Source organism: Canis lupus, chromosome 16 (genome assembly GCF_048164855.1).
Source record: "Canis lupus baileyi chromosome 16, mCanLup2.hap1, whole genome shotgun sequence".
NCBI classification, from domain to species: Eukaryota; Metazoa; Chordata; class Mammalia; order Carnivora; family Canidae; genus Canis; species Canis lupus.
This window is the reverse complement of record NC_132853.1, coordinates 25,462,529-25,489,620: the sequence shown is the minus strand read 5'-3', so window position 1 is coordinate 25,489,620 and position 27,092 is coordinate 25,462,529. Positions and strand designations below refer to the sequence as shown.

The following is a 27,092-nucleotide window of genomic DNA, read 5'->3' as shown; positions in this document are numbered from 1 at the left end:
TGCCAATCTTAGTTACAAAAATACAATACAGTTTCCACAAGATATTTTTAATATATGTTATATATTTCAATCTTAAGTATATGTGATGTTTCTTCATTTAATACAATTTGCCATTAGAGATCACTCCCAGAATTTAGGAAAAAAGTAAATTCTTGTTAAAAACTTAAATGAGAAATAACTTGGATTTATTTAACAAATGAGTAATTACATTGAATTAATGCCTATCTCTGCCCTGCCATAGTTTTTCCATGATTATAATGATAGAAAAAATAATTATTTAGTGTATACTTACTTACCATCAACTATGTGAAAATTACCAGACTAATAATAATTAATACCCGGGGACAAAGTAAAAGCTTACCTCTAGCAGAAAACATGTTGAAAGGATACCCTTGATAGGTATAAATAAATTTAAACTGGATGAGGGAGGTTAATAATTATTATAATAGCAATGATAAAAACAAATTTTGTGGGCAGCCCGGGTGGCTCAGCGGTTTAGCACCGCCTTCAGCCCAGGGCCTGATCCTGGAGACCCAGGATCTAGCTCCATGTCGGGCTCCCTGCGTAGAGCCTGCTTCTCCCTCTGCCTGTGTCTCTGACTCATTCTCTCTGTGTCTCTCATGAATAAATAAATAAAATCTTTTTAAAAATTTTTTTGTGAGGCCTCACTATGTTTTTGGTATTGTTTTAGGCATCATTATCACCCCTCATTTCATTGATGAGAAAACTGAAGTACTGGGGGTGATCTAAGCAGATTAAGTAACTTGCCCAATTAAGTGGCAAGGTAAAGGGAAGGCTGACATTTTATTCAGAGTCAGGCAGGTCTTTACAAAGAGATAAATAGGAGTTATCCAGGTAAAAGAGGATTTCAGGCAGAGGAAAAATGACGTAACATGTTTAGGAGCTGAAAAATAGTGTGGCTAAATGTTGGAGGGAGAAGGTAGGACAGTAAAATTGTGCCAGGCTATACTTTTGGACAGCACAGTATAAGATGATGTATCATTAACAATGATATATCAAATGTATCATTATCTTTTAACATTTCTTGCAAAATATCTGAGTATCTTAAAATAGAAGTAAACACATGGAAAAAGTATGATACAACAATCATAAACAGAATAACCTAGAATTGGGCTGTGACCAAATAAGGTTTTGTAAAAACTAAAAGTAACTGAATGATTTTTAAATGTACTGTTATGAACTGAATATTTGTGCAGCCCCCAAATTCCTATATTGAAACTCTAAAAACCAGGGCTATATTTGGAGATGGGGCCTTAAAGGAAGTAATTAAGTTTTAAATCAGGTCATAGAGTAAGAACCTGACCTGATATAATTAGTGTACTTTTAAGAAGAGACATCACAAACCCTCGTACACTATTGGTGGGATTGTAAATTGATGCAACCACTGAGGAAAATAATATGGAAGTTCCTCAAAAAATTAATAATAGAATAACCATATCATATATATGCATCCCTATGTTTAGTGCAGTATTATTTATAGTAGTCAAGATATGGAAGCAACTGAAGTGTCCATTGATAGATATGTGAATGGATAAAGATGTTATATATATTTATATATAAAATAAGGGATATTACTCAGCTATAAAAAAGAATGAGATTTTGCCATTTACAACATGGATGGAGCTAGAGGGTTATGATGCCAAGTGAAGTAAGTCAGAAAGAGAATAACCATATGATCCCACTTAAATGTGGAATCTAAAGAAATGAATGCACAAATAAACAAAAAACAGACTCTTAAATACAGAGAACAAACTGATGTTTGCCAGAGGGGAGGGGAGGGGGATGAGTAGAAGAGATAAAGGTTAAGAGGTACAAACTTCTAGTTATAAAATAAATAAGTCAGGGAGATGAAAGTACAGCATAGGGAATATAGCCAATAATATTGTAATAACGTTGAACAGTGACAGATGGCGACTACATTTATCATGGTGAGCACTAAGTAAGCTATAGAACTGTCAAATCAAGATGTTACACACCTGCAACTAAGTTAACATTGTATATCGATTACACTTCCATTTTTAAAGAGAACAAAATTATAATAAAAAATTAAAAAAGAGAGAGAGACACCACAGAACTAGCTCTCCTGCTCTCTCTCCCTGCTCCCTTGCACCAAAGAAAGGCCATGTGAAGACACACTGAGAAGGTGACCATTTGTTAGCCAGGAAAAAAGACTTCACTTAGAAACCAAATCAGCTGGAACCTTGTTCTGGGACTTTTTGCCTCCAGAGCTATAAGAAAAAAAGTTTCTGTTGTTTAAGCCACCAATTCTACAGTATTTTGTTATGGCAGCCCAAGTTAATGCATGTACACAGGTTACTGTCTACATCTAGTGTCCTCAAGAACACTTTACCTGCTCAAATGACCAGCAAAGAGGATCTGGGGTTGAATTTGTAAAATCAAAAAAGACTGTTGTTTTACCCTATAGCAAAAACAAAACCAATGAAAAATCAAAACCAAACTTTGTTTAAAAATCTATATGAAAGTTCAATACAGGGATCCCTGGGTGGCGCAGCGGTTTAGCGCCTGCCTTTGGCCCAGGGCGCGATCCTGGAGACCTGGGATCGAATCCCATGTCGGGCTCCCGATGCATGGAGCCTGCTTCTCCCTCTGCCTGTGTCTCTGCCTCTCTCTCTCTCTCTCTCTCTGTGACTATCATAAAAAAAAATAAAAATAAAAAAAAATAAAAATAAAAATAAAAAAAATAAAAGAAAGTTCAATACAAAAAACACAAAACTAGCTTCTCTTACATGGGACAGAACAGGAGGAGGAAGATGAATCCACAATATGTGAGGGTAAGGAGAACTTAGCAACCTTTTCAAAAGCATTCAATGGCTGCATTTGAGCGGACACCACAAATTAGAATGCTGCCCCCAAAAAGTGCAACTCTGTATCCAGCTAATCGAGAAGATCAAGATTAATACTACTAAAGGCTGTGAATAAAGAGAGCTGATAGTTGCTGGAAAATAAATAAACAACTGTCAAACTAACCTATCCTATCTAGTTGAAATATTCCTGAAAATTATGGGAAAAATATAGATATTCCCATACAAAACAACTAAAAAGTCACCTTCATCAGAGAATCCAGAAATAGCTCACAGAAGTATGTTACTTTAATGAGAAAAGTGTAAAAGAAATCCAATGGAGAAAGAATGGTATTTTGAAAAAATGATTAGGTATCAACTGGATATCCATAAGCAAAAAAGAAAAAAATCATGACCTAATCCAATACTTTATATAAAACTAATATAAAATAGGGAACCTGGATGGTTCAGTCAGTTAAGTGTCCGACTCTTGATTTTGGCTCAGGTCATGATCTAGGGGTCCTGAGATCAAGCACTACATTGGGCTCTGTGCTGGAATGGAGCCTGCTTTATGATTCTCTCTCCCTATGCCCTTCTCCCACCACCACCCCCCAAAAAAAAAACAAACAAAAAAGAAACAAAACAAAACAAAACAGAAAAACCTAACACAAAATGGATAAATTTAAATGTAAAACTAGAAAACCATTAGAAAATCAAATAGGAGAAAAATCTTCAGGCCCCAGATTAGTACACATTTCCTAGGCATAAACAAAACACAACTATTTTTTTTTTACTGGACCTGACAAAAAGTAAATAATTTTGCTCTGCAAAAGACCCTACTAAAAAGATAAATACAAACTCCTCACTGGGAAAAAAAGATTTCCAAATCACCTCTCTCACACATATCTAGTATTTATAAAATACAAAGGGGCAAGAATAGCAAATGTCAGCAAGGATATAGAGAAAGCATGTCCAGAGGATTAAAGGAAAGTATTAGGACAATGTCTCACCAAGTAGAGGATATCAATAAAGATATAATACTATAAAGAAGAAATAAATAGAAATTCTGAAGTTCAAAAGTACAATAACTCAGTCGAGGGGCTCTACTTGAACCTGGCAGAGGAAATCAACTGAGATTATCTAGTTTGAGACAAAAGGAATGAAGAAAAATGAACAGAGTCCCTGAAACCTATAAGACACTACAAAGAAGATTAATCTGTGAGTAGCAGGAGTCCCAGAAGGAAAGAAGGAAAAAGAGGCAGGAAGAATGTTTAAAAAAATAAAAACTGAAAAAAAAAAATAAAAATAAAAAATAAAAAAATAATAACTGAGAAGTTAAATAACTGAGAAGCCCCAAATATGATGAAAAACATTTAGACAATGAAATTATTCAGTAGGATATTACAAAGGTAGATATATGTCAATATGAATTTGTCAAAACACAATGAATGTGTGAACACCAAGAGTGAACCCTAAGGTAAACTACAGATTTGGGTTGATAATGATGTGTCAAAATAAGTTCATCAAACTACTAAAACAAAACTACCACTGTGGTTTGGAATGTCAATATTATAGGCAGCTTGGAGTGAGGGCAGGATTATATGAGAGTTCTCTATACTTTCCAATTTTGCTGTGAACCTGAAATTGCCTGAAAGAATAAAGTCCATTAATTAAAAAAAAATTAAAAACTCCCTAGAAAATGTTATTCATGGTGTATCTAAATCATTGAAAGCAACAAATTTACACCACCCATATTGATATCTGCCCAGATCTAAGCACTGGAAACCATTCTGGCACCTCCAACCAAATCATAAATGTTGCCATTAAAATATTTGTTTTAATTCAGGACTCAGAGTCACAGCTAATAAACAAGAATGGAAAGAAGAAATTGAAAAACAAACTGCAAGCAGCTGCTGTACTACAAGTTTCACAATGCTATTTAATTGCATCCCTTAACTTCTTTGCTGAATAGGTCCCATACAAGACCAAATTGCATACCACCCAGTCAAGCCACCACATTTTCTCCTTAATTCACTTTGGAGTGTCATTTTGCCATGTACATTTTACATTGTTTTTAAAATTTCTCAGAATGTGGACAAGAAATCTAGTTTCTTCTTGAATTCCGATGTATGTCCAGGACATTTTAATAATTCTGTCATCAAGCATAAGAAAAAAGCATAAAAAAAAGACAAAGAAATGTATTTCTGTTCTTAAGTATAACAGGAATAGATTCAGGTAAAGAGGTTAGAGAAAGATCAGGTTGAAAAACAAAAACACACAATCAACTGTTTGCTATACTTTGCTTTTTTAAATGAACTGCCCTAAACTTGTAAAAAGCATTCTAACAAGCACTATTGTTACTATTGGCCACATTATGTACCCCATGAAAAAGCCTTTCACCAAATAAAGGAATTATGAGAGGAGCAAAACTGTTAAAACTTACTCATACAAATAAATTTAGAAACATATATGGATACATGTAAAGAAAAACTGGAAGGTGTTACTAGAGGATCTACAACTTATATTTTGAAAAGGCCAATTTAAGTAAAAAATCATAATACTATGTTAAGGACCACTTAAGTTATATACCTTTCTACAAAATATCAATTGATAAAAGTTCAGAAGCTAATAATAATTCAACGAGAGAACAGAAAACTCTCATTGTATAAGTAAATTTATAGGAGGATCTAACGATCAATAGAAAATACATCATTTGACCTCCCAAAAATACTTTTTAAAACTATAACATAAATAACTAAAGGAGAAAAATAACAACCACTAAGGTATTCATGCATTTACAAATGCAATGCAGCCTCTTGCTTCAAACATTTCATATGTATGTAGGCATATATGTCTCAATTGAAGAGAGTTAAAACAAGAAATATAATACAGGAACTAGACAAGCAAAATAAAATGTCACATAATCATGGGAGCTGGATAATAGTTAGCAGCCACAGCTGAGTCCAATATCATTGTATAAGAAACAATTCAGATAGTGACCAGCTTAAAAAAAGAAAGTTGAGGCTTTCAAATCATTGAGAATCAAACCTTTTATAGATACGCTTGCTTATATTCAAGCAGTAACAGTCATATTCTGAATAGCAAAAATACTCAGAGCTGAACAGTAAATAATAAGATGAATTGCAAGCAGCTGCATGAAATCTCCACCATCTTCTATGAAAGAATGCAAACCAATTTTGTGAGTGGTTGCTGAGTTATGTACCCCCCATTTAATTCAAATATTTAAACAGGTACAAAGCATTTATAAAATATTGCAGAAATGATGACACATTGAAAAATATATCTGCCACATAATAAATGGATGTGTCCACTGTATAGACTCTGCTTCACAATCTATGTCAAATGTGCCATATTTTTCTTGCCTCATTCATTCAACTAATATTTATTTATATACCAGACACAGAATCATTATTTCCTAGCTAATCATCTTTTAGGTTACAGTTTAGAACGGACTTCCTTTGAAGAACTCTCCCTAGTAGTCGAAACCAAGTTAATATTCATCTCCTGGCATTCTGTCCTTACTCCACAGAGGATTTTCCTTCCTTGTTTTAAGTCTCTATCACATCAGCAGATTCCATGAATAGGAGCTGTCACTTGTTAACTCAATCACCAAGCCTGAGCCAGGCAGTGTGAATGGAGTCTTCCAGTGAAAGAGCTAGCTTCCAATGTGTTTAGACAGGTGAAATCACACCAAGCATAAACCTTTTCATAACAGGTTCTTAAATATTCTAAGTGTCATGAACCTTTTTAGCAATATGGTGAAGCCTAGGAACATCTTTCTCAAAACAATATATTTTTAAGACAAAGTAAAATACTTGTGATTTTTAAAATTGATATACAGAATATATATTATAGAGTCTACCACAATTTTGAATCATAAGCAATAATGAGAGAATTACATAAATAAGATAGAAATGATGTGAAAACATGTTATTTTTATTGCTCATAAACTCATTGGTACAGCTAAAACTTCATCAGTTTATTTTACATATTCATCATAAGTGAAGGAAATTTTCATTAGAGATTAGAAAAAAATAAAGATATAGTTTTTTCCTAAGTTCACATACTCTCTGAATTCTATCCATGGACTTCCCAGATCTTAGATTGAAGTTAAGAAGCCTTGTTTGTAATTCAAGAAAAAAATAAAAGAAATCCTAAAACTCATAAAATAGTTCTCATAAGATGGTCTTCTCTCCAAGAAATACAACAATGAGAGACTGACTTAAGAATACAACAGCAGGGATCCCTGGGTGGCGCAGCGGTTTAGCGCCTGCCTTTGGCCCAGGGCGCGATCCTGGAGACCCGGGATCGAATCCCACGTCGGGCTCCCGGTGCATGGAGCCTGCTTCTCCCTCTGCCTATGTCTCTGCCTCTCTCTCTCTGTGTGTGTGTGTGACTATCATAAATAAATAAATTAAGAAAATTAAAAAAAAAAAAAAAAAAGAATACAACAGCAGAAGAATGCCAATTTATATGTTTTAAAAAGGTTACATACACACCAAAGGAATGACCTATAAAAGAAGTAATTGATGACCAGGTGGACTTCATGAAAATTAAATAATTCTGATCTTCAAAAACACTTTTCAAGAGAATAAAAAGACAAACCACAGACCAGGAGAAAATATTTACAAAGCACATTTCTAATATAAGACTGTTATCCAAAATATACAAAGAACTCTTAAAAGTCAACAATTAAAAAATGAACAACTCAAAAATGGACAAAGATTTGAACAGACATCTCATCAAAGAAGATATTCAAATGGCAAATAACTGTGGTATGTCCACACAGTGGAATGTTATTCAGCACTAAAAAGAAATGAGCAATCAAGGCATGAAAAGACATGAAGATCTAAATGCATATTAGTAAATGAAGGAAGCCAATCTGAAATGACTATATACAGTAAAATTCCAACTACATGATATACTGGAAAAACTCAAACTATAGAAACTGGTTGTGAAGGGTTGAGGGAGGGAGGGATGAACAAAAGTAAAGGGGATTTTTAGGGCCGTAAAATTACTCTGTATAGTACTATAATGGTGGATACGTGTCATTATATATTTCTCAAAATTGACAGAATGTACAACATCAAGAGTGAACTCTAATGTAAAGTGGAATTCAGAGTTAAAGAAATGATCACTGCAAGATAAATTATATCATAATTATACAACTAGTGCGTTAGGAACATAAAAAGTAGGTATAAACATAAAAATTCTTAATCTTATAAAAACACAAATTTGGAAGTTCAAATAGAAATCAATTAAAAGCTGTGCATCAAAATTATGAAATCATAGAAAACTGTGGTTTTCTAGAAGTCACTGCTAGACAATGATAGAGATAACTAAAACATTTTAGGTTATATAGAATGTTCTTATTTTAATGGAAGGCTGCAGGCAGGAAAAAATACAGCTTCCAATGTCTGAAGCACTCTGACTACAGTAATATGAAATATACATTAATACAAAGGAGATTTGACATAACAGATGGACTATCAAAATGAGTCATACTGGTTACTCCAAGTGGAGTACTGTAAGTGACATAACTTCCAGATTGTTTCTTCAAATTTAACTTAATTCCCATAACATTCAGAGCATTTCCATAAATCTTTGTCTTCATTAATTAAATCAATCCTACTGATCAACAATCACTGCAAAATCTTCCTATCAAAAATGACTAATTAAGGTATTAGAAGGGAGATTATTCAAAATACTCAATATTATCCTCTTACCATCATTCTTTATTTGAAAAGATGAAAAGGGAAAAAAGATGGGTCTTTCCATCAGTTTTAACTAATAGGATCATTTCTGCAGGATAAGATAAAAATGACAATCTCTTCAGATCTATCAACCAAAGGATAAGATCTGAAATGATTGTGAGTTTATGAAGATGATTTGAGCTCTGAAAGCAAACGGGCAATTTTATCTTTTATAAAAAATAATTTTATCTTTTATGTAAAAATAGCTCCACTAGAGTAGAATTATACCATTGTTAAGTATTAAACCAATTCCTAACTTTGAAAATTGGTAAAGAGAAAGAATTCAGCATGTATCCCACCCTTTGCATACAAGAGAACTATGGTTTGTTCCTGGTTGATGAGAGAGAACTCTTTTTTAATAGAACAGCAGTTAATCATGCAGAAAACATGACAGAATTAGAGAAACCATCATTCTATGGCCTTCTGTGTAACAACACCATTAAGTAAAAAGTTGTTTCAGGTATGAAGCCAAAATAACTCTACAGATTACTTGTTAATCTCCACAAGAAAAACCTATCTCCAACATGTAGATATTCTGAAGGCCTACTAACATATCCATGTGATCAAACATAGTTATCATAGTATATTTTGCAGGACACATTTTTGAGACAATTGGGAAATTTTAAATTACGGCTTGGATATTAGATAATATAATGCATTAACTTTCTGAACTACAATATAATATCTGGTTACATGGGGGAACGGTTCTTATTCTTAGGAAATGCATGATTAATTTGTAGTCTGGTGAAATGTCATCAAATATGTAACTTAAATTCAAATGATTCAACAAAATATAACATGCCTGTGTATATCTATTATACATACATGGGTATACAAATATATACATACACACACACACACACACACCTATACAAATATGTTTATTATACATATTAAATGTGAACACCTACTTAATCAAGGTGGGGATACATGGGTCATTATTAAAATTTTTATGTTTGAAACTTTACCTAACAAAGTTTGAAGGAAAAAATGAAAAGTAGTAGGGCATTCCACATTACTATAACATCTCTCCTTATCAAATGCCTTAAGAACAAGCAGAAAAACAGAAACGATAACCAAAAGACCAGGAAAAGTACAAGTAGTTTATAATATGCTACAAAAATGAAAAAGAAACTTAAAGTTACAAAGACAGTGTCACTTACATACATTAGTATGTTGTCTGTTCTTGGATTAATTATAATACAGAAATTAAGGCAACTCAACAGCGCTGTTTACCACTTTACTTAGAGCAAAACTAATGCTTAGAGTATTTCTCAATTTTCATTTTAAATTAACTCAGTCAAGAACCACTTATTGAACATAGACACAGACCCATATAAGAAAAGTCAGATTCCATATTTCATATTTACCAATTCCAAAAAAAAAAAAAAAAACTGGTTGAAAAGTCCATGATATTAATGGCAAAAAACAAAAAACAAAAAGGACATACCACTTGTATTAAACGCCATACAGCACACTGGTTTTTCATGAGCAGGGAAGTGGGCCACAATACCATCACTGTCAGAATCCTCGCTCACAAGGACCTTTACAGAAAGAAAGGAGGCAAATGAAAGTTAGGTTTGACTCACGAATATCCCTGACCAAATAACATGCTTCCACTATATTAGATTATTCTTGTCACTATAAGGCGAGAATGTCACTTTAGGAAAGAGGAAAAGATAGAATATACCGCAATAGATCAATCATATAATCTCTAGAAGCAGTTGATTGGCTTTACTGTAAATGACAGAGACAATAATTTCTTGAAGTGGATGTTTAGAAAAAAACAAAAAGTGTAAAATCAGCAATATAGAGTTTCATCCAAAGACATAGCAGCAGGCACTGTGGCCTGCTTGGAAAATGCTTGCTCATGATTAGATCATTATTGGGTCATGATATTGAGACATAAATAATTTAATCTAAAGTAAACCAAGAACTAACTCTACACTGGCAAGGTTAATTTTTCTTTTAGTGTGAAAAGTTTTACAAAGGTATAATTCACATACCATAAAGTTGCCTATTTTATGTTTATAATTCAATGATTTTATACAGTATTGTAAACATTACAATAACCCACTATATAGAAATGTCTGATTTGTCATCCTTTCCTATTTTAATGCTTTAATTTTTTTGTCTTATTGCTCTGACTCGACACCTGTAATTCAGTGAAGTCACAGATATATCGATTTTTTTTGTGCATGGATCTTTATTACCATTTTAACAAGATTTAAGTGTTCAGTTCAGTATATTAAGTATATTCACACCGTTAACAGATTTCTAGAACTTTTTCACTAAACATTAATTCTTTCTCCTCCCTCCCCCATCCCTGGTAACCACCTTTCAATTGTTTGTTTCTATGATTTTTGAGTACTTCAGAGAGTCAAAATAAGGCAAAGAATAGAGTATTTGCACTTTTGTGGCTTATTTCCCTTAGCAAAATGCCTCAGGGTTTGTCCGTGTTGTAACATGTCCCAAGATTTCCTTCTATTTTAAGGCTGTATAGTATTATTATATAGTATGTATATATATCACCTTTTTCTTTATCTATCCACCTACCAAAAGATACATGGATTGCTTCCACTTCCTGGCTACTGTGAATATGCTGCAATGAACATGGGTATGTAAATTTCTCTTTGAGATCCTGCTCTGAATTTTTTCGCATGTAAACCCAGAAGCCAGATTGCTGAATCATATGATAATTCTACTTTTAACTTTTTGAGGATCAATTTTGTTGATCTTTTCAAAGAACCAATTTTGGATTTTCCCCAATACTGCACTGTTTTGCTATTTTGTTGACTTGTGTTCATATCTTCAGTATTTACTTCATTTGTTTTGCTTGGTTAGAATTTGCTCTTCTTTTTCAGATTAGAATAAGGGAAAAGTGAAGACTTAGTTTCAGACCATTTTTCTTTCCTACTATACGCATTTAAAGCTAAAAATTTCCCTCTATGCAAGGGAATAGCTGCACTTCATAAATTCTGATATATTCACTTTTAATTTTCATTCCATTCAAAATATTTTCTAATTTCCTTGAGATTCCTTTTCCTGACCCAGGAGTTATTTATAGGTAGGTGTGTTGTTTTATTTCCAAATATTGGGAGATTTCCATAACTTCATTCTGTTATTGGTTTCCATAATTCACAGAGATATTTTGCATAAATTTAATCCTTTTAAAGCTATTTAGATTTGTTTTATGGCAAACTATAAGGTCTATCTTGGAAAACATTGCAGATGTTCTTGAAAAGAATGCAAATTCTACACATTTGGGGGAGGGAGTATTACACTGTGCTGGTTGATAGTGTTAATCAAGTCTTATAAATCTTCACAAACTTTGTCCAGTTTCTCCTATCAATTATGAAGAGTACAGTATTGAAATCTCAAGCTGTAAATGTCACGTATAATTTCTCCTTTCAATCTGTTGGATTTCACTCAATATTTGCTGGACTATGCCATAGGTGTTTATACACCTACCTAATATTTATCTACCTATTACATTGATCCTCTTATTATTATGAAGTGTCTTTCTCTCTGGCAATATTTCTTGTGAAAGTACTTTTCTAAATACTTTTTAAAAGTATTTTGCCTGATATTAATATAGCCACTCCAGTCCTGTTACGGTTATTGTTTGCATGGTACATTTCTTCGATCCTTTTACCTTAACATTATAATTCGAATCTGAATGATTCTGGTCTGATGATCATTGTTGAACCCATTTATAGTTAATATAATTATGCATATAATTGGATTTAGGTCTGTGATTTTACTATTTATTTTCTCTCAGGTGTTTGTTGTACCTCTGATCCCCTTCTTTTGTGTTAATTATTTTTGATGTTACTATTTTAATTCCTCTGTTAATTTTTTGGAGTAATTTTCTAGTGGTTGCTGTATAGGTTACCAGGTGTTACATAGATTACAAGATGGTCCATTAATTACAAACTTAATTGCAATAAATTATAGCTCCTTGCTGCATTTCCTCCCCACTCCTTTGTGCTACTGTTGTCATATGTATTATCAACTGAGAAACATATTAAATTACCTAAAACAATTAAACCAATTAAATTAAACATATTTAACATTAATGTTTAATTAAACATGTTTAAACAATTAAACATATTAAATTACCTAAAACAATTAAATTACCTAAAACATATTGAATTACCTAAAACAATTACCTACTTTTTAAAGAAATTAGGGAAGAGAAAGAAAAAAATTATATATTTCATTTCTTCAAATGTTTTTCTGCACCTCTATCACCTCCCTTTCTGAGATCCCAATTACATGTTGGTACACTTGATGTTGTCTCAAAGGTCTCTGAGGCTCTACTTAGACATTTCAGCAACATTTTTCCTCTTTTCTTCAAATTGGCCCCAAACTGAACTGCAATCTCAGGAAAGCAGAGCTACACATTATCCTTTATTCATCAGCTACCAAGTTTACTACTTTTAATGAAAACATTGTTGGGCTTAGGTTTTAATGTACTACTCCAAATCAAGTAAATCCCCTGCCTAGAAGGGAAATGGCTTGTTTACAAGGCCCACTTTACTCTGTAAAACTATCCTACTCACCAAGCTCCAGGCAGATGTGAATAAGAGCAGCCTCAGGCAAAAAGGCCATTTTATCCCATTACTACTATCCAAACTCTAGAATCTTTACGCACTTATCATTTCATTCTTAGTTTTTGGTCAATGTCCAGAGCCCCCAAATGGTAATTTTTGAAAATTCTTTCAAGTAATATACTTATTTTCTGAGGAGAGGATTTGCTTACCTCTTCACCATAATAGATAGCTATTCCCCAATCATCAGTAAATTTATACATTCAAATCATCCATTTTAATACAGAAATGGATGGATAATGCTTAGTAAATTTATACAATTGCATAACCATTACCACATTGTAGATTTAGAATTCTATCTTCACCCCAAAAATGCCCACATATTAACTTTACAGTGGATCTCTAACTCTAAGCCCCAGGCAATCCCCATGTGTATTTTATCTCTTTTGCCTTTTTTAAAAAATTTGAAATTTTTTCATATAAATAGAATTATGCAATTTGTCTTCTATATTTTTAACTGATATAATTTTTATAGTTCAACCATGTTGTTTCAGGTGTTATTCATTACTTTATATTGCTGGGTTGCATTCTATTGTATGGAGGACTCACAACATCGGTTCAGCCACCAATTCTTGGCAATTTGAACTATTTCTAGTGATTACTATATGCATACTCCATTATGAATATCTATGTATACATATTTTTGTGAACATGTTTTTATTTCTCTTGGGGAGATACCTAAAATAATGAATTTCCTCAGTCATATGATAAACACATGCTGAACTTTTAAAGAAACTAACAAACTATTTTCAAAAATCACTACATCATTTTATATTTCCACCAGTAAAGTAGGAGTTTTCCAATTTCTCCACATCTTTTCCAACACTTTGTATTGTACATCTTTTAAATTATGGGCACTCTACTGGAGGCAGAAATCGGAATGATGGTCACCAGGGATGGTGGGAACAGGAGGTTGGGAAGTTACAGTATAATAAATCCAGATTATGAAAAAGTTCTAGAAATGGAGAATAGAGATGGTTGTATAACATTGTGAATATGCTTATACCACTGAATTGTAAATTTAAAAGTGGCTAAAACGTCAAATTTTATGTTATGCCTATTTTACCACAATTGGTGGGAAAACACACATTGTAAGTTATTTTTCTAATCTTTCTTTTTAGTTGTTCCATTGACTTTCAAAGTATTAAGTGAGTAAAATAAGAAAAAGAAAAGAAGTCTTATAGGAGTAGTCTCAAGGAAAGTGTATTACACCAAGTTTGTTAAATACACTAAGGGTTTGCTCTGGTATATATGTAGAACCATCATCACAACCAAATTTAGAACATTTTCATCACCAAAAGAAACCCCACAATCATTAACAATTACCCCACATTTCCCCATTCCTCCCAGACTCCCAGCCCTAGGCAACAATAAGCTATTTTCTCTTTCTATTGATTTGTTTATTCTGGATATTTCAAAAAACTGGAATTGTACAACATGTACTCTTTTGTGACCGGCTTCTTTCACAAAGCATATTATTTTTAAAACCATCTATATTGTAATATGAATTAGTACTTCTTTTTATTACTGAAGAATATCACATTGTATATACCACATTTATCCATCTACCAATCAGTTGATGTACACTATAGTTGCTCCTACTTTTTAGCTATAACAAATAATGCTGCTATGAACATTCATGTACAAGAACATGCATTTTCATTTCTTTTGGGTATATCTGGAAAATAAATTGCTAAGTCATGTGGTAACTCTTTTCCAAAGCATCTACGCAAATTTACATTCCCACTAGCAGTGTATGAGGGCTCTCATTTCTGTTTATTGGTCATTGGTATATCTTTTTCAGAAAAAAGTTTATTCAAATCTTTGTTCATTTTAAAATTAGGTTATCTACCTTTTTATTATTTAGTTGTAGGAGCTCTTTGTATATTCTAGATACCAGCCCCTTATAAAAAATATGATTTCCAAATATTTTCTTCCCTTCAGTTGGTTGTCTTTAAACTTTTCTGATGATGTGATATGTAGCACAAAATTTTAAAATTTTTATGAAGTTCAATTTACTTCCCCGTTTTTAAAAATATAAGTATTAAGTACTTAATTATTTCTTATACCTATGTTGATAAGGTCATGAGATGATATTATAATTTTTGCTTCAACCAAATTTAACTTATGAAACTCAATATATTACATATGTTTCTATTTTTACCCCTTCCATTGTTCTTCTCCATTTCTGAAGTTACAAAGCCTTCTTTTGTAATAATTTCTTTAGAAAACTTCCTTTTGCTATTCCTTAAGAGTAGATCTGCTATGGACAAATTTTCCTTAGTTTTTCATTTTATAAGAATGTCTTTATATTCTCTTCATTCCTGAAGGATATTTTCATCAGATATGGGAATTCAGGTTTAACAGTTCATTTATTTTACTATTTGAAAGATGTTCTACCACTTTGTTCATCTTCCATAGATTCTGATAAGAAAATTGCTGTCTATCATACATTACTGAAGGGAACATAAACCAGTTCTGCCAACAGTTGAGTAGTTTCTGACAAAACTGAACATGAACTTATAAAATTCATCAGTCACACTCTTGGGCATTTAATATACAGAAATGAAAACTCTACATAAATCACACAGAAACCTTTACATAAATGTTCATAGCAGCTTTACTCATAATAGCAAAATGCTAGAAACAAATATCTTTCAATGAATGAATGCTTGAACAGCCATTCACAGGAATACAACAGAGGGATTACATGTAACAAACTAATGAACTTCAAGGATATCATATTTAGTCTAAAAGTCAACTTTAAAATGTTACATACATACGATTTCACTTATATTCATTTTAGAATTCACAAAACTATAGAGATGGAGAACATATTAGCAGTTGTCTGGAGAAAAGGATGGGGGTAGGTTGAGGGATGAGTATGAATACAAAGTATGTGTGTTTAACAGTCCTCTCTCTTGATGGTGGTGTTATGTTAATGTACACATGGAATAAAAGTTAGAGAACTATGTACACCCATAAACACCCCCCACACACAAATGCAGGTAAAGCAAATACTGAGAGTTGACTAAGGTCTGTAGCATTTTTTTTGAAGATTATTAAGTTTTTTTGAGAGAGAAAGAGAGCAGGAGGTGGGGAGGGAGAAAATCTTCAGCAGGCTCTGCACCCAGCATGGAGCCTGACACAGGGCTCGATCTCATGACCGGAGATAGTAACTTGAGCTAAAATCAAGAGTCAGACACTTAACCAACTGAACCATCTGAGCTCCCTAAGATTTTATTTTTAAGTAATCTCTACACCCAATGTGGGGCTTAAGCCCACAACTCCAAGATCAAGAGCCATACGCTCCACTGACTGAGCCAGCCAGGTACCCCAGGCCTACAGTATATTAACAGTAATGTGTCACTGTTAATTGCCTGGTTTTAATATTATAGTACAGCCATATAAAATGTCATCATTCAGGGGAAGTTGGAGGAAGCTGGGTAAAGAGCACATGAATAGATTTCTGCAACTTACTGTGACTCTACAATTATTTCAAAATTAGCAGTTAAAATGTAGAGTACACTGCTTTTGAATTTCCCTCATTCTCTTAGGTGACAAATGGTATCTCAGTGTAGTTTCAGTCTGTCTTTCTCTTATAACAAGTGAAGTCATGGGTATAGATTATATAGCAGTATATACAGATCTTCCTCAACTTACAAAGGGTTACATACCAATAAATCCATCCTAAACTGAAAATATCTCAAGTCAAAATGCATTTAATACACCTAACCATCATACATAGCTTAGCCCACCCTAAACATGCTCAGAACACTTACATTAGCCAACAGTTGGGCAAAATATTGTAACACAAAACCTATTTTATAATAAAGTGCAGGGTATCTCATGTAATTTAATGTCTACTGTACTAAAAGTGAGAAACAGAATGGTTGTAAGGGTGCAAAACAATTGTTAACTGTATCCACTGTATACCCTTGTGATCACATGACTGACTAAAAGCTGTGGCTGGCTGTCACTGCCCAGCATCACAAGAGAGTATTATATCACACATCACTGAACCAAGGAAAATTCAAAATTCAAAGTATGGTCTCTAATGAATTTTTTTTTAACTTTTTTTTATTTATTTATGATAGTCACAGAGAGAGAGAGAGAGAGAGGCAGAGACATAGGTAGAGGGAGAAGCAGGCTCCATGCACCGGGAGCCCGATGTGGGATTCGATCCTGGGTCTCCAGGATCGCGCCCCCTGGGCCAAAGGCAGGCACCAAACCGCTGCGCCACCCAGGGATCCCTCTAATGAATTTATATCACTTTCATATCATCATAAAGTTGAAAAATAAGACATTTTAAGTCAAGGAAAATCTGTATGTTTTATTTTTTTCTGTGAAATATTTGTCTTTTGCCCATTTTACGATTTTAACTCAATTTTACAAGATTTCCTTTCCTTTCATATATTATAACCCTATTATCTCCCTCTCCAACACAATTAGTAGTAAGTACTCTAATTAATGGTATCAATACAGAAGCTACCTAGTAAAAAGTCACATTAATCTTACCACTATGTGAGATTCTTTGTTATCTTCGCTTTATGAGTTTTATAAATATAACAACCAGACACTTTTGGAAGGATTCTCTCCATTCCATTATCACCTTGCCTAAAACATCAAATTAATAATATAAAAGCTATCCCAATTCAACAGCCCTAAAACATGCACCTTTTTACTCACCAGTTAACTAAGCAGGCTGAACTTCTTAAGTATATGTAATAACAACTTGATTATATCAAAATTAATCAAAGTACTTTAATTGATCTGAGGTGGATAAGCATTTATCATATGAATAAAAGATTAAACACTTCAGGAGCCATTAAATTATTATTAATAACACTTGTACTCAGGAAAAGAAATAGCTCAAGCTTATGTCATCATTCTGGAGCATTTTCCTTTGATTAGAGACTTTGCCACGCTGCTAACTTCAATTACATAAATGTGTAAAGGCATATTATACCACTTAGCTTATCTTAGTCATAAAATGCTTTTAAATAAAACAAGTAACACAGATCAAAAAATGGACAGAGTCAATCAAATCCACTCCCCCTTAATACAGTTACCACACAATGATCCCATCAACATAAAATCAAACTAATCAATTTAGCATTAGAAAGATGGTGAATCAAATTTTATACACTGCCACTGTAAACATGAAAATATCTTTATTAAAGGCTTGATGGATTTAAACAGTAAAAGTGAGCATAACGTCAGCTTTAGCTCCTGAGATATATATAGAAAAGGAGAAACGTTACAGCTAAGGTCAAACATCAATTGGAAAGGACTAGGAGTGATAAATATATGACAATACCCCCCTGAAGTCTTTTTAATACAATCCAGCATAACCTAAAAAAAGCCCTGTACCCCAACTGAACTATGTATAAGACAAAAATGTCTTCTTGACAAAAAAACAGATTCACATTATTAAAAGAAAGGAGGACAGTATTATACTCAGGAAATCTTGTTGCTTTAAATAGTATTTATAATTCTTTCAAAATGCATATAGCAACTTACCATTTATTGAACATCAATTTGTTTCCTGCCTTATAATAAAATTTTAAAATGAATTAAAATTTCAGAATAAGTAGGAATAAAAGAGATTATGATCTCAACAAATAATAGAAAATACGACATTTTTTCAGGTTGAGCCACACTTTTTAACTTCTTTTTAACTTTTTAAAAGCTAACAATTCTGTAGTTCTTATTTCCTAACAAGAACTTTACTTATTTCAAGTGTTAACAATTCATTTACAAAGGAAAAATGAACTTTTGCAACTCCACAACCTCCAGTTCATTTCCATATTCCAAATCTGAGAATTCCATTTTAAAGTTATAAAAAGTTAATAAAGAATGGGGGGGGTGAGGAGAATGACCATTTGATAACATAAGGCATAATGCTATGCCTTTTAACATAATTATTTAAAGATTTTCTTTTTACATGGTCCTATACTGAAATATAATAAAACAAATTGAGTTATACCTCTATTTCATGAAAAAAAATGCGATAACATTTTCTACTTTTAAATGACGACAAATCTGTCAACGAATGCTAGATGCTTAATAGACTTACTTATACTCACCAAACCAGACAATGTTGAGAAGGATTGTTTACTACTCAGTAAATGTGGGTGGCCTTGGAGGTAAATTAATTAAGAATCAAAGGACAAAAGAAAATATTTTTTACTTTAACACTCATAAAACACCAAGGGTTTAAATATTTAATTCCAACTAAGAAAGAAAATTAACAACTGTCTGTGTCTATAGACTTGAGGTAATTAACAAACTTAAAAAAATTTCATTACAGTCAACTGAAAAGTTTGCTAGCACTTCATTAAAAAGAATTAGACAAGAATAGAAGCCTGCACTGTAACATATTTGGTGAACCATGAAGTTAGTATGGGAGAGGTAGAGAATGATTATTATTCAGATTTGAAATAAAATACAATAGCTAAATTCAGTAACCTTGAATTTCAAAGATTTTTTTGTCTCTTAATTGCAGTAGAGTCCTCATGTTTTTGAAATGCCACTTGATCTTACTATAGGAACTAATATATGAGTAGTGGTCTAAGGTAATCTTTTATCAAATATAGAACCATATATACTGGAAGCAGGTTTTCTAAAAGGAACATGCAATACTTAGGGTTAATTCTTCAAAGATTCACATAACTTCTAGACATTATGTTCTGAAAACAGAAATAAATATACATTGAATATAAAATTAATTTCTATTTCACAAATGTTGCTCTACTTCTATCCTATTTTAGTAATCAATTTTAGATTGGATTTTTTATAGCAACAATCACAAACTATTAGAATTTTAAAATTATCTTCCTTTTAGAAATATATTTTAAAATTTAAGACTATTGATGCAAAAATAATAATTTTTATGGGTGCACAGGCAGGAGAAAACAAAATTCATCTGGTTTCTCACCAGCAAGATTTAAATTATGTGACATATTTTTCCATGTTTACAATTGTTCCTTCTAAATGTTTCTGCATTATCTGAAGATATAGGATTTGATAATATGCATTACCATGTATGTATTCTAATATACACTTTGAGACCTTCTGTATTTTTTCATGTTTATAAATGTCCGTGTAATAAAATTTATTATTTATATTACTGTCACTTGTAGCCATCATAATTAGTCAATAATTTTTTAAATTCCCTCCAAAATGTAGAATGTCTTATTGATCGCTTCCACGAGCAAGCCTCTACCTTAAAAGTCAGTTATTAAGAGGCACCTGGGTGGCTCAGCCAGTTAGGTGTCTGCCTTCAGCTTAGGTTGTGACTTCAGGATCCTAAGAATTGAGCCCTGTGTCAGGCTCCCAGCTCAGGGGGAAGTCTGCTTCTCCCTCTCACTCAGCCCTTTCCCCCCTTCATGTTATCTTTTCAAATAAATAAAATCCTTTGAAAAAATCAATTAGTCTTCTGCTTTAGGTTATAATAAATGTTATTTTTAAAAAAACAGTATTATAAAAGAACAGTATAAAGAGATACCTAATTATTTGTGAAACAAATATCCTAAGAAAGAAATAATAAGGACTGCTTAGAACCTCAATTGTACCCTCAGATTTGAAACATTAATAATGTTTGAAATAACTGGTTTTAACATGTTACTCATCATTTCTTGAAAAAAAAGTTCTAACCTAAAATAACCTCAATTTCTAGAATTCCAAATTAATAAACTCCAAGGCCAAAGGCACTTGGCTGTTCTTGATCACAAATGATATTCTATCCCCCCATCCTTTGCAGAAAAAGAACATTACCTGCATCAGAAGTTCTTACCTGGCCCTCTCCAACTGTTTCAGTGTCAATTACTGTGATGATGCCTGGAACCAAAGGACTCCGTCTTGAGTTACTATGGAGGGCAACATCATCTTCTGTTACACCTGAAGGCAGTGTGCCTGTCAGCTGAGTCACCACTTTTCCGACCATTGTCAGACCAGTTTTCAATGTCTATACAATGAAATGTAAAAAATATGACTTCATATCAGCATTTGGATTCTAAACAGAAATATGCATTTTGTTAATTCTTCTACTTTTTAAATTCCCTATTCTCTTACAAGCCTGTATGTAGCAGTGCACTGTCACAGAAATTCAGTCTGACTTTTCATATGATCTTAAATTTTAGTTAGAAAATCAGTATTAGTTTGAGTGAATGGTATCAGTGGAATCTCCAGTCAGCACAGTGAGAATAAAGCCCTAAGTAAATAAAATGCTTTGTTTCATATGAGGCAACAATTATATTTTTATTAAAAAATATTTATTTTTCCTCTCCTTAATGTATATAAAAATGACAGGATTTCATTATTTCTGATGGCTGAGTAATATTCCATTGTGTATACATACCACATATTCTTTATCCATTCATCAGTCAACGGACACTTGGGCTCTTTCCATAATTTGGCTATTGTTGATAGTGCTATTATAAACATTAGGGTGCATCTGCCCCTTCAAATCAGCATTTTTTGCATCCTTTGGGGGAAAACCTAGTACTGCAATCACTGGTTCATAGGATAGTTCTATTTTTAACTTTTTGAGCAAACTCCATACTGTTTTCTAGTGGTTGTACCAGTTCATATTCCCACCAACAGTCTAAGAGGGTTCCCCTTTCTCCACATCTTTACCAACATCTGTTGTTATTTTTTGAAATAATATAAATCTAATTTTAAATCTAATTTTTAGCATGAAAAAGACTGAATGCTAATAGAATGCCTATGTGAAAAAGACTACATTTCCAAAGTAAATCTATAATATGCTGTTATATAATATTGCGCATCAAGATTAGAAATGTTGACACCCATTCCTATGCCACAGCCACACATCACAGGTGGGCCAGACAAGAGCCTCACATACTCCCATACCACAGCCACAGCCTCACTACCATAGGTGGGCAGATGCAAGCAACTCACAGAGGAAACATCCCTTGAGTGCCTGGCATAGGTGGCCAGGAGGAATAAGTGCTTCTGAGCCCCACAAGATATTTCTTACAAAGATTGCTCCTTCAAGACTAGTAGAAGTAGCTGATTTGTCTAATACATAGAAACAAACACAGAAAGGCAAAATAAGAAGACAGAGGAGTATGTTCCAAACAAAAAACAAGACAAAATCTCAGAAAAAGACCTTAATAAAATGAGATAAACAAGATAATTCAAAGTAATGGTCATAAAGATACTCACCAAACTCAGAAGAATTAATGAATACAGTGCAAACTTCAACAAAATGAGAGAAAATATTAAAAAGTATCAAATAGATGTTACAGAGCTGAAAATTATAAAAACTGAACTGAAAAATACGCTAGAGGAGTTCAACAGCAGATTAGATGAAGGTAAAACAAGAAACATATTCAAACAAGGAGCAAAAGAAAAAAAAGAATTTTAAAAAATAAAAAGCTGGGGAGAATTTCAGGCAGAACAACACTGACATTATAGGGTTCCCAGAGGAGAAGAGAGAAAAGGACAGAATAATTATTTTTAAAAAATAATTGCTGAAAATATCCCTAATCTGGGGAAGGAAACAGATGTGGGAACCCCTGAGAGTTCCAAGTAAGACAAACCCAATCAAATCTACACTAAGATATGTTGCAATTAAAATGGTAAAAGTTAAAGAGAGAATCTTAAAAGCATCAAGAGAAATACATTAAAAAAAAACCCACATAAGACTATTAAGATTTCACAGCAGAAACTTTACAAGCCAAAAGAGAGTGGCATGACATATTCAAAGTGCTAATAGGAAAAAAACTTCCAATCAAGAATTCTCTACCCATCAAAGTTATCACTCGGAATAGAAGAGGAAATAAGAGTTTTCTAGATAAGCAAAAACTAAAGGAATGTATCACTGCTAAAACTGCCTTACAAAAAAATGTTAAAAGGAATTCTCTAAGCTGAAAAGAAATATTTAATATTTAATAACAAGGAAACATACAAAAGTAAAACTCTCCTTGGAAAAGATAAATATATAGTAAAGATAGTGGATCAATCACTTACAAAGGAAGAATGAAGGCTAAAAGAGAACAGTAATAAAATTAATGGAAATCACAACTAGTTAAGGGATGCATAAAATAAAAAGATATAAAATGTGACATCAACATTACCCTGATACCAAAACCAGATAAGAACACTATGAGAAAGAAATATTACAGGACAATATCCTTGATGAACATAGATGCAAAAATCCTTAACAAAATATTAGCAAACCAAATTCATAAACACATTAAAAGGATCATACACCACGATCAAGTAGAATTTATTCCAGAGATGCTAGGATGGTTCAACAGCCACAAATTGATACGGTATATCATGTTAACAAAATCAAGGATAAAAATCATGTGATCATCTCAATAGATGCAGAAAAAGTATCTGACAAAGTTCAGCCTCCATTTTGAGTTCAGCCTCCAAATTTTTATCAAAATTGTCAACAAAGTGGAAATAAAGGGTACATACCTCAACAAAGTAAAGGCCTTATATGATAAACCCATAGCTAGTATCATACTTAAGAGTGAAAAACTGAAAGTTTGTCCTTTAAAATGGGAACAAGACAAAAATGTCTACTTTCTCCACTTTTATTCAACATAGCATTGGAAGTCCTAACCACTATAATCATGCAAGAAAAAGAGATAAAATGCATCCAAATAAGAAAAAGAAGTAGTAAAATTACTATTTGCAGATACACAGAAAACCTCCATCAAAAAACTGTTAGGATAAACAAATTCAGTAAAGTTGCAGAATGCAAAATAAAATATGGAAATCTGTGGTGTTTCTCTACACTAATAACAAACTATCAGAAAAAGAAATTAAGAAAGCAGTGACATTTACAATAGCAACAAAAAATAAAATCCCTAGGAATGAATTTAACCAGGAAGGTGAAAGCCCCATACACTAAAAACTGTAAGAAACTGATGAAAGAAACTGAAGAAGAAACAAATAAATGGAAAGATAGATAGTCCGTGCTCATGGACTGGAAGAATTAACACTGTTAAAATGTCCACATTACCCAAAGCAATATACAGATTCAGGACAATCCCTACCAAAATTCCAGTGGCATTTTTCACAGAACCAAAACAAATAATTCTAAAATTTGTATGGAACCATAAAATACCCAGAATGGCCAAAGCAATCTTGAGAAAGAAGAACAAAACAAAAAGTATCATGGTCTCTGATTTCAAACTATACTACAAACCTATAGTAATCAAAAGAGTATGGCATGGGCATAAAAGAGACACATGTATCCATGGAACAAAATCAATAGCTGATAAATAATTCCCTAAGTATACAATTAATTTACAACAAAGAAGCTAAGAACATACAGTGGAGAAAGGCAGTCTCTTCAATAAATGGTTTCCAGTTTCTGGGAAAACTGGAGTTACACAACAGAATGAAACTAGACCACTTTCTTATATTGTACATAAAAATTAACTCAAAATGAACTGAATATAAAACCTGAGACCACAAAATTCCTGGAAGAAAACAAGCAGTCAGCTCATTAACATCAGTCTCAGAGATGTGTTTATATATCTGACTCCAAAGGCAAGGGAAACAAAAGCAAAAATAAACAAATGGGACTATTTAAACAAAAAGCTTCTGCACAGCACAGGAAACCACCATTAAAATGAAAAAGCTTAATGGAAGAAGATATCTGCAAATCATATATCTAATATAGGGTTAATATCCAAAATATATAAAGAATCCATATGACTCAACAATAACAGAAAAAACAATTAAAAAATGAGCAGAGGATCTGAATAAACATTTTTCCAAAGACATACAGATGGCCAAAAGACATGAAAGGATTTTCAACATCACTAATCAGCAAGGAAATGTAAATCAAAACCACAATGAGATATCACCTCACACCTGTTAGAATGACTATTATTAAAAAAAGACAAGAAATAACGAGTGCTGGAGAAGATGTATAGAAAAGGGAATCCTTGTAGCTGTCGGCTGGAATGTAAACTGGAGCGGCAACCATGGAAAACAATATGGAGATTCCTCAAAAAATTAAGAATAGATCTACCATATGATTCAGCTATTCTACCTCTGGTATTTATTCAAAGAATATAATTCAAAAATATATATACACCCTTTGTTCATTGCAGCATTATTTACAATAGCCAAGATATGGAAACAACCCAAGCGTCCACTGATAGATGAATGGATAAGGAGGATATGTTTATATACAAATATATATATATCACATATATATAAACAGAATACTGCTTAGCTACATAGAAGAATGAAATATTGCTATTTGTGACAACATGGATAGACCTTGAGGGTATTAGGTTAAGTGAAATAAGTCAAACAGAGAAAGACAAATACCATTTGATTTCATTCATATGTGGAATCTAAAAAAACAAACAAACTCACAGATACAGAGAATGGATTCATGGTTACCAGAGGGGAAAGGGACTGGGAGGTGGACAAAATGGGTGAAGGCAGTCAATTTGACAGTGATGAATGCTGACTAGACTTTTGGTGGTAATCACTTTGTAGAACACGCAGATGTCAAATCATAATGTACATGTAAAACTTATATGTTATAGACCAATTTTACCTCAATTAAAAAAAAAAGATTTGGCATGTGGAAATACAGTCTCCATCCAAGATGCCAATTACGAGATGAATAAAACATCACAAAAGATTAGCTAAGAAGGTTCTTTTTTTCTCTGGTAAGAGAAACAATTCAATGTAATGCTTCTAATATATGATTTCAATTAAAGACAATTTAAGATGTATATAATTACATTTTAGTTCCATTTCATTCAAAGCAAAGCAAATAGATAAAACTAACTCATGTGAGTTTTTTTCTTTTATGTGAATCTTATTATCTGATTACTGCTATTTACATTAATAATAATGTTAAAATAATGGGCTTTTGTGGGATTTTTTTTGTCCCCCAAACAGAAAACAACTAAGAGAAAAGCATGTGATTCGTAAATATCAAAAAAAAAAAAAAAAAAGAGAGAGAGAGAGAGAGAGAGAGAGATTTAACCAGCAGAGCAAAAAAATAAGTAGTCTAGATTACATGGACATTCAAAAGGTATTCAATAAGTAGAATACCCCCAGAAATAAATTTTTTCCAATTCTCAATTGTGAGAAAATGTTTTTATTAAAATATTGCAAATTAGTCTTTAATGAAATGACTTTTCAGAATAATCATGGAGAATATGCTCATCTATATTCTGGCATATGCTATAGCTAAATTTATTTTATTTTTTTAATATTTTATTTATTCATGAAAGACAGAAAAGAGAGGCAGAGACATAGAAAGAAGGAGAAGCAGGCTCCTCGCAGGAAGCCGATGTGGGACCCGATCCCCAGACGAGGATCATACCCTGAGCCAAAGGCAGACACTCAACCACTGAGCCACCTAGGGAACCTTTTTTTTTTTTTTTTTTTATGATAGTCACAGAGAGAGAAAGAGAGAGAGGCATAGACATAGGCAGAGAGAGAAGCAGGCTCCATGCACCGGGAGCCCGATGTGGGATTCGATCCCGGGTCTCCAGGATCGCGCTCTGGGCCAAAGGCGGGCGCCAAACCGCTGCGCCACCCAGGGATCCCTACCTAGGGATCCTTATAGCTAAATTTTAAAATGAAAATTATTATATAGATAGTATTTCAAATTTTGTCTCATAAAAAGCAGGCAAAGAAGGTAATTTATAAAGGTCTAAATGTTAAGTAAGCAACAATTAGATTGGAATTAAAATAAGGAAACGTATTTTCCAAGGAAATTTTCCATTAAAACACCATATAACTTAACACTAGCAATACGTGTATTACTAGTACACTGTAATTAGCTGTAATTACTTTTACTGTAGCTATGCTCCCTGAAATCTTTACTGTGAACTTGTCAAGGCTCTTAAGATAAATGA

General features: G+C 32.8%; 1 protein-coding gene across 13 annotated transcripts in view; it reads right to left on the bottom strand.

Moving 5' to 3' along the window:
- BCAS3 (BCAS3 microtubule associated cell migration factor) overlaps window positions 1-27,092 on the bottom strand; it is a 592,168-nt gene that overhangs the window by 393,055 nt on the left and 172,021 nt on the right. For all 13 annotated transcript variants that reach the window (XR_012008696.1, XR_012008698.1, XR_012008697.1 and 10 more), the window contains exons 12-13: window positions 21,008-21,178; window positions 10,047-10,140 (exon numbers count right to left, since the gene is read on the bottom strand). Coding sequence is in view for 10 of the 13 variants with exons in the window: in XM_072779640.1 (XP_072635741.1) it covers window positions 10,047-10,140; window positions 21,008-21,178 (265 nt within the window). In the remaining 3 variants the exon portion in view is untranslated. The remainder of the gene's footprint in view (window positions 1-10,046; window positions 10,141-21,007; window positions 21,179-27,092) is intronic.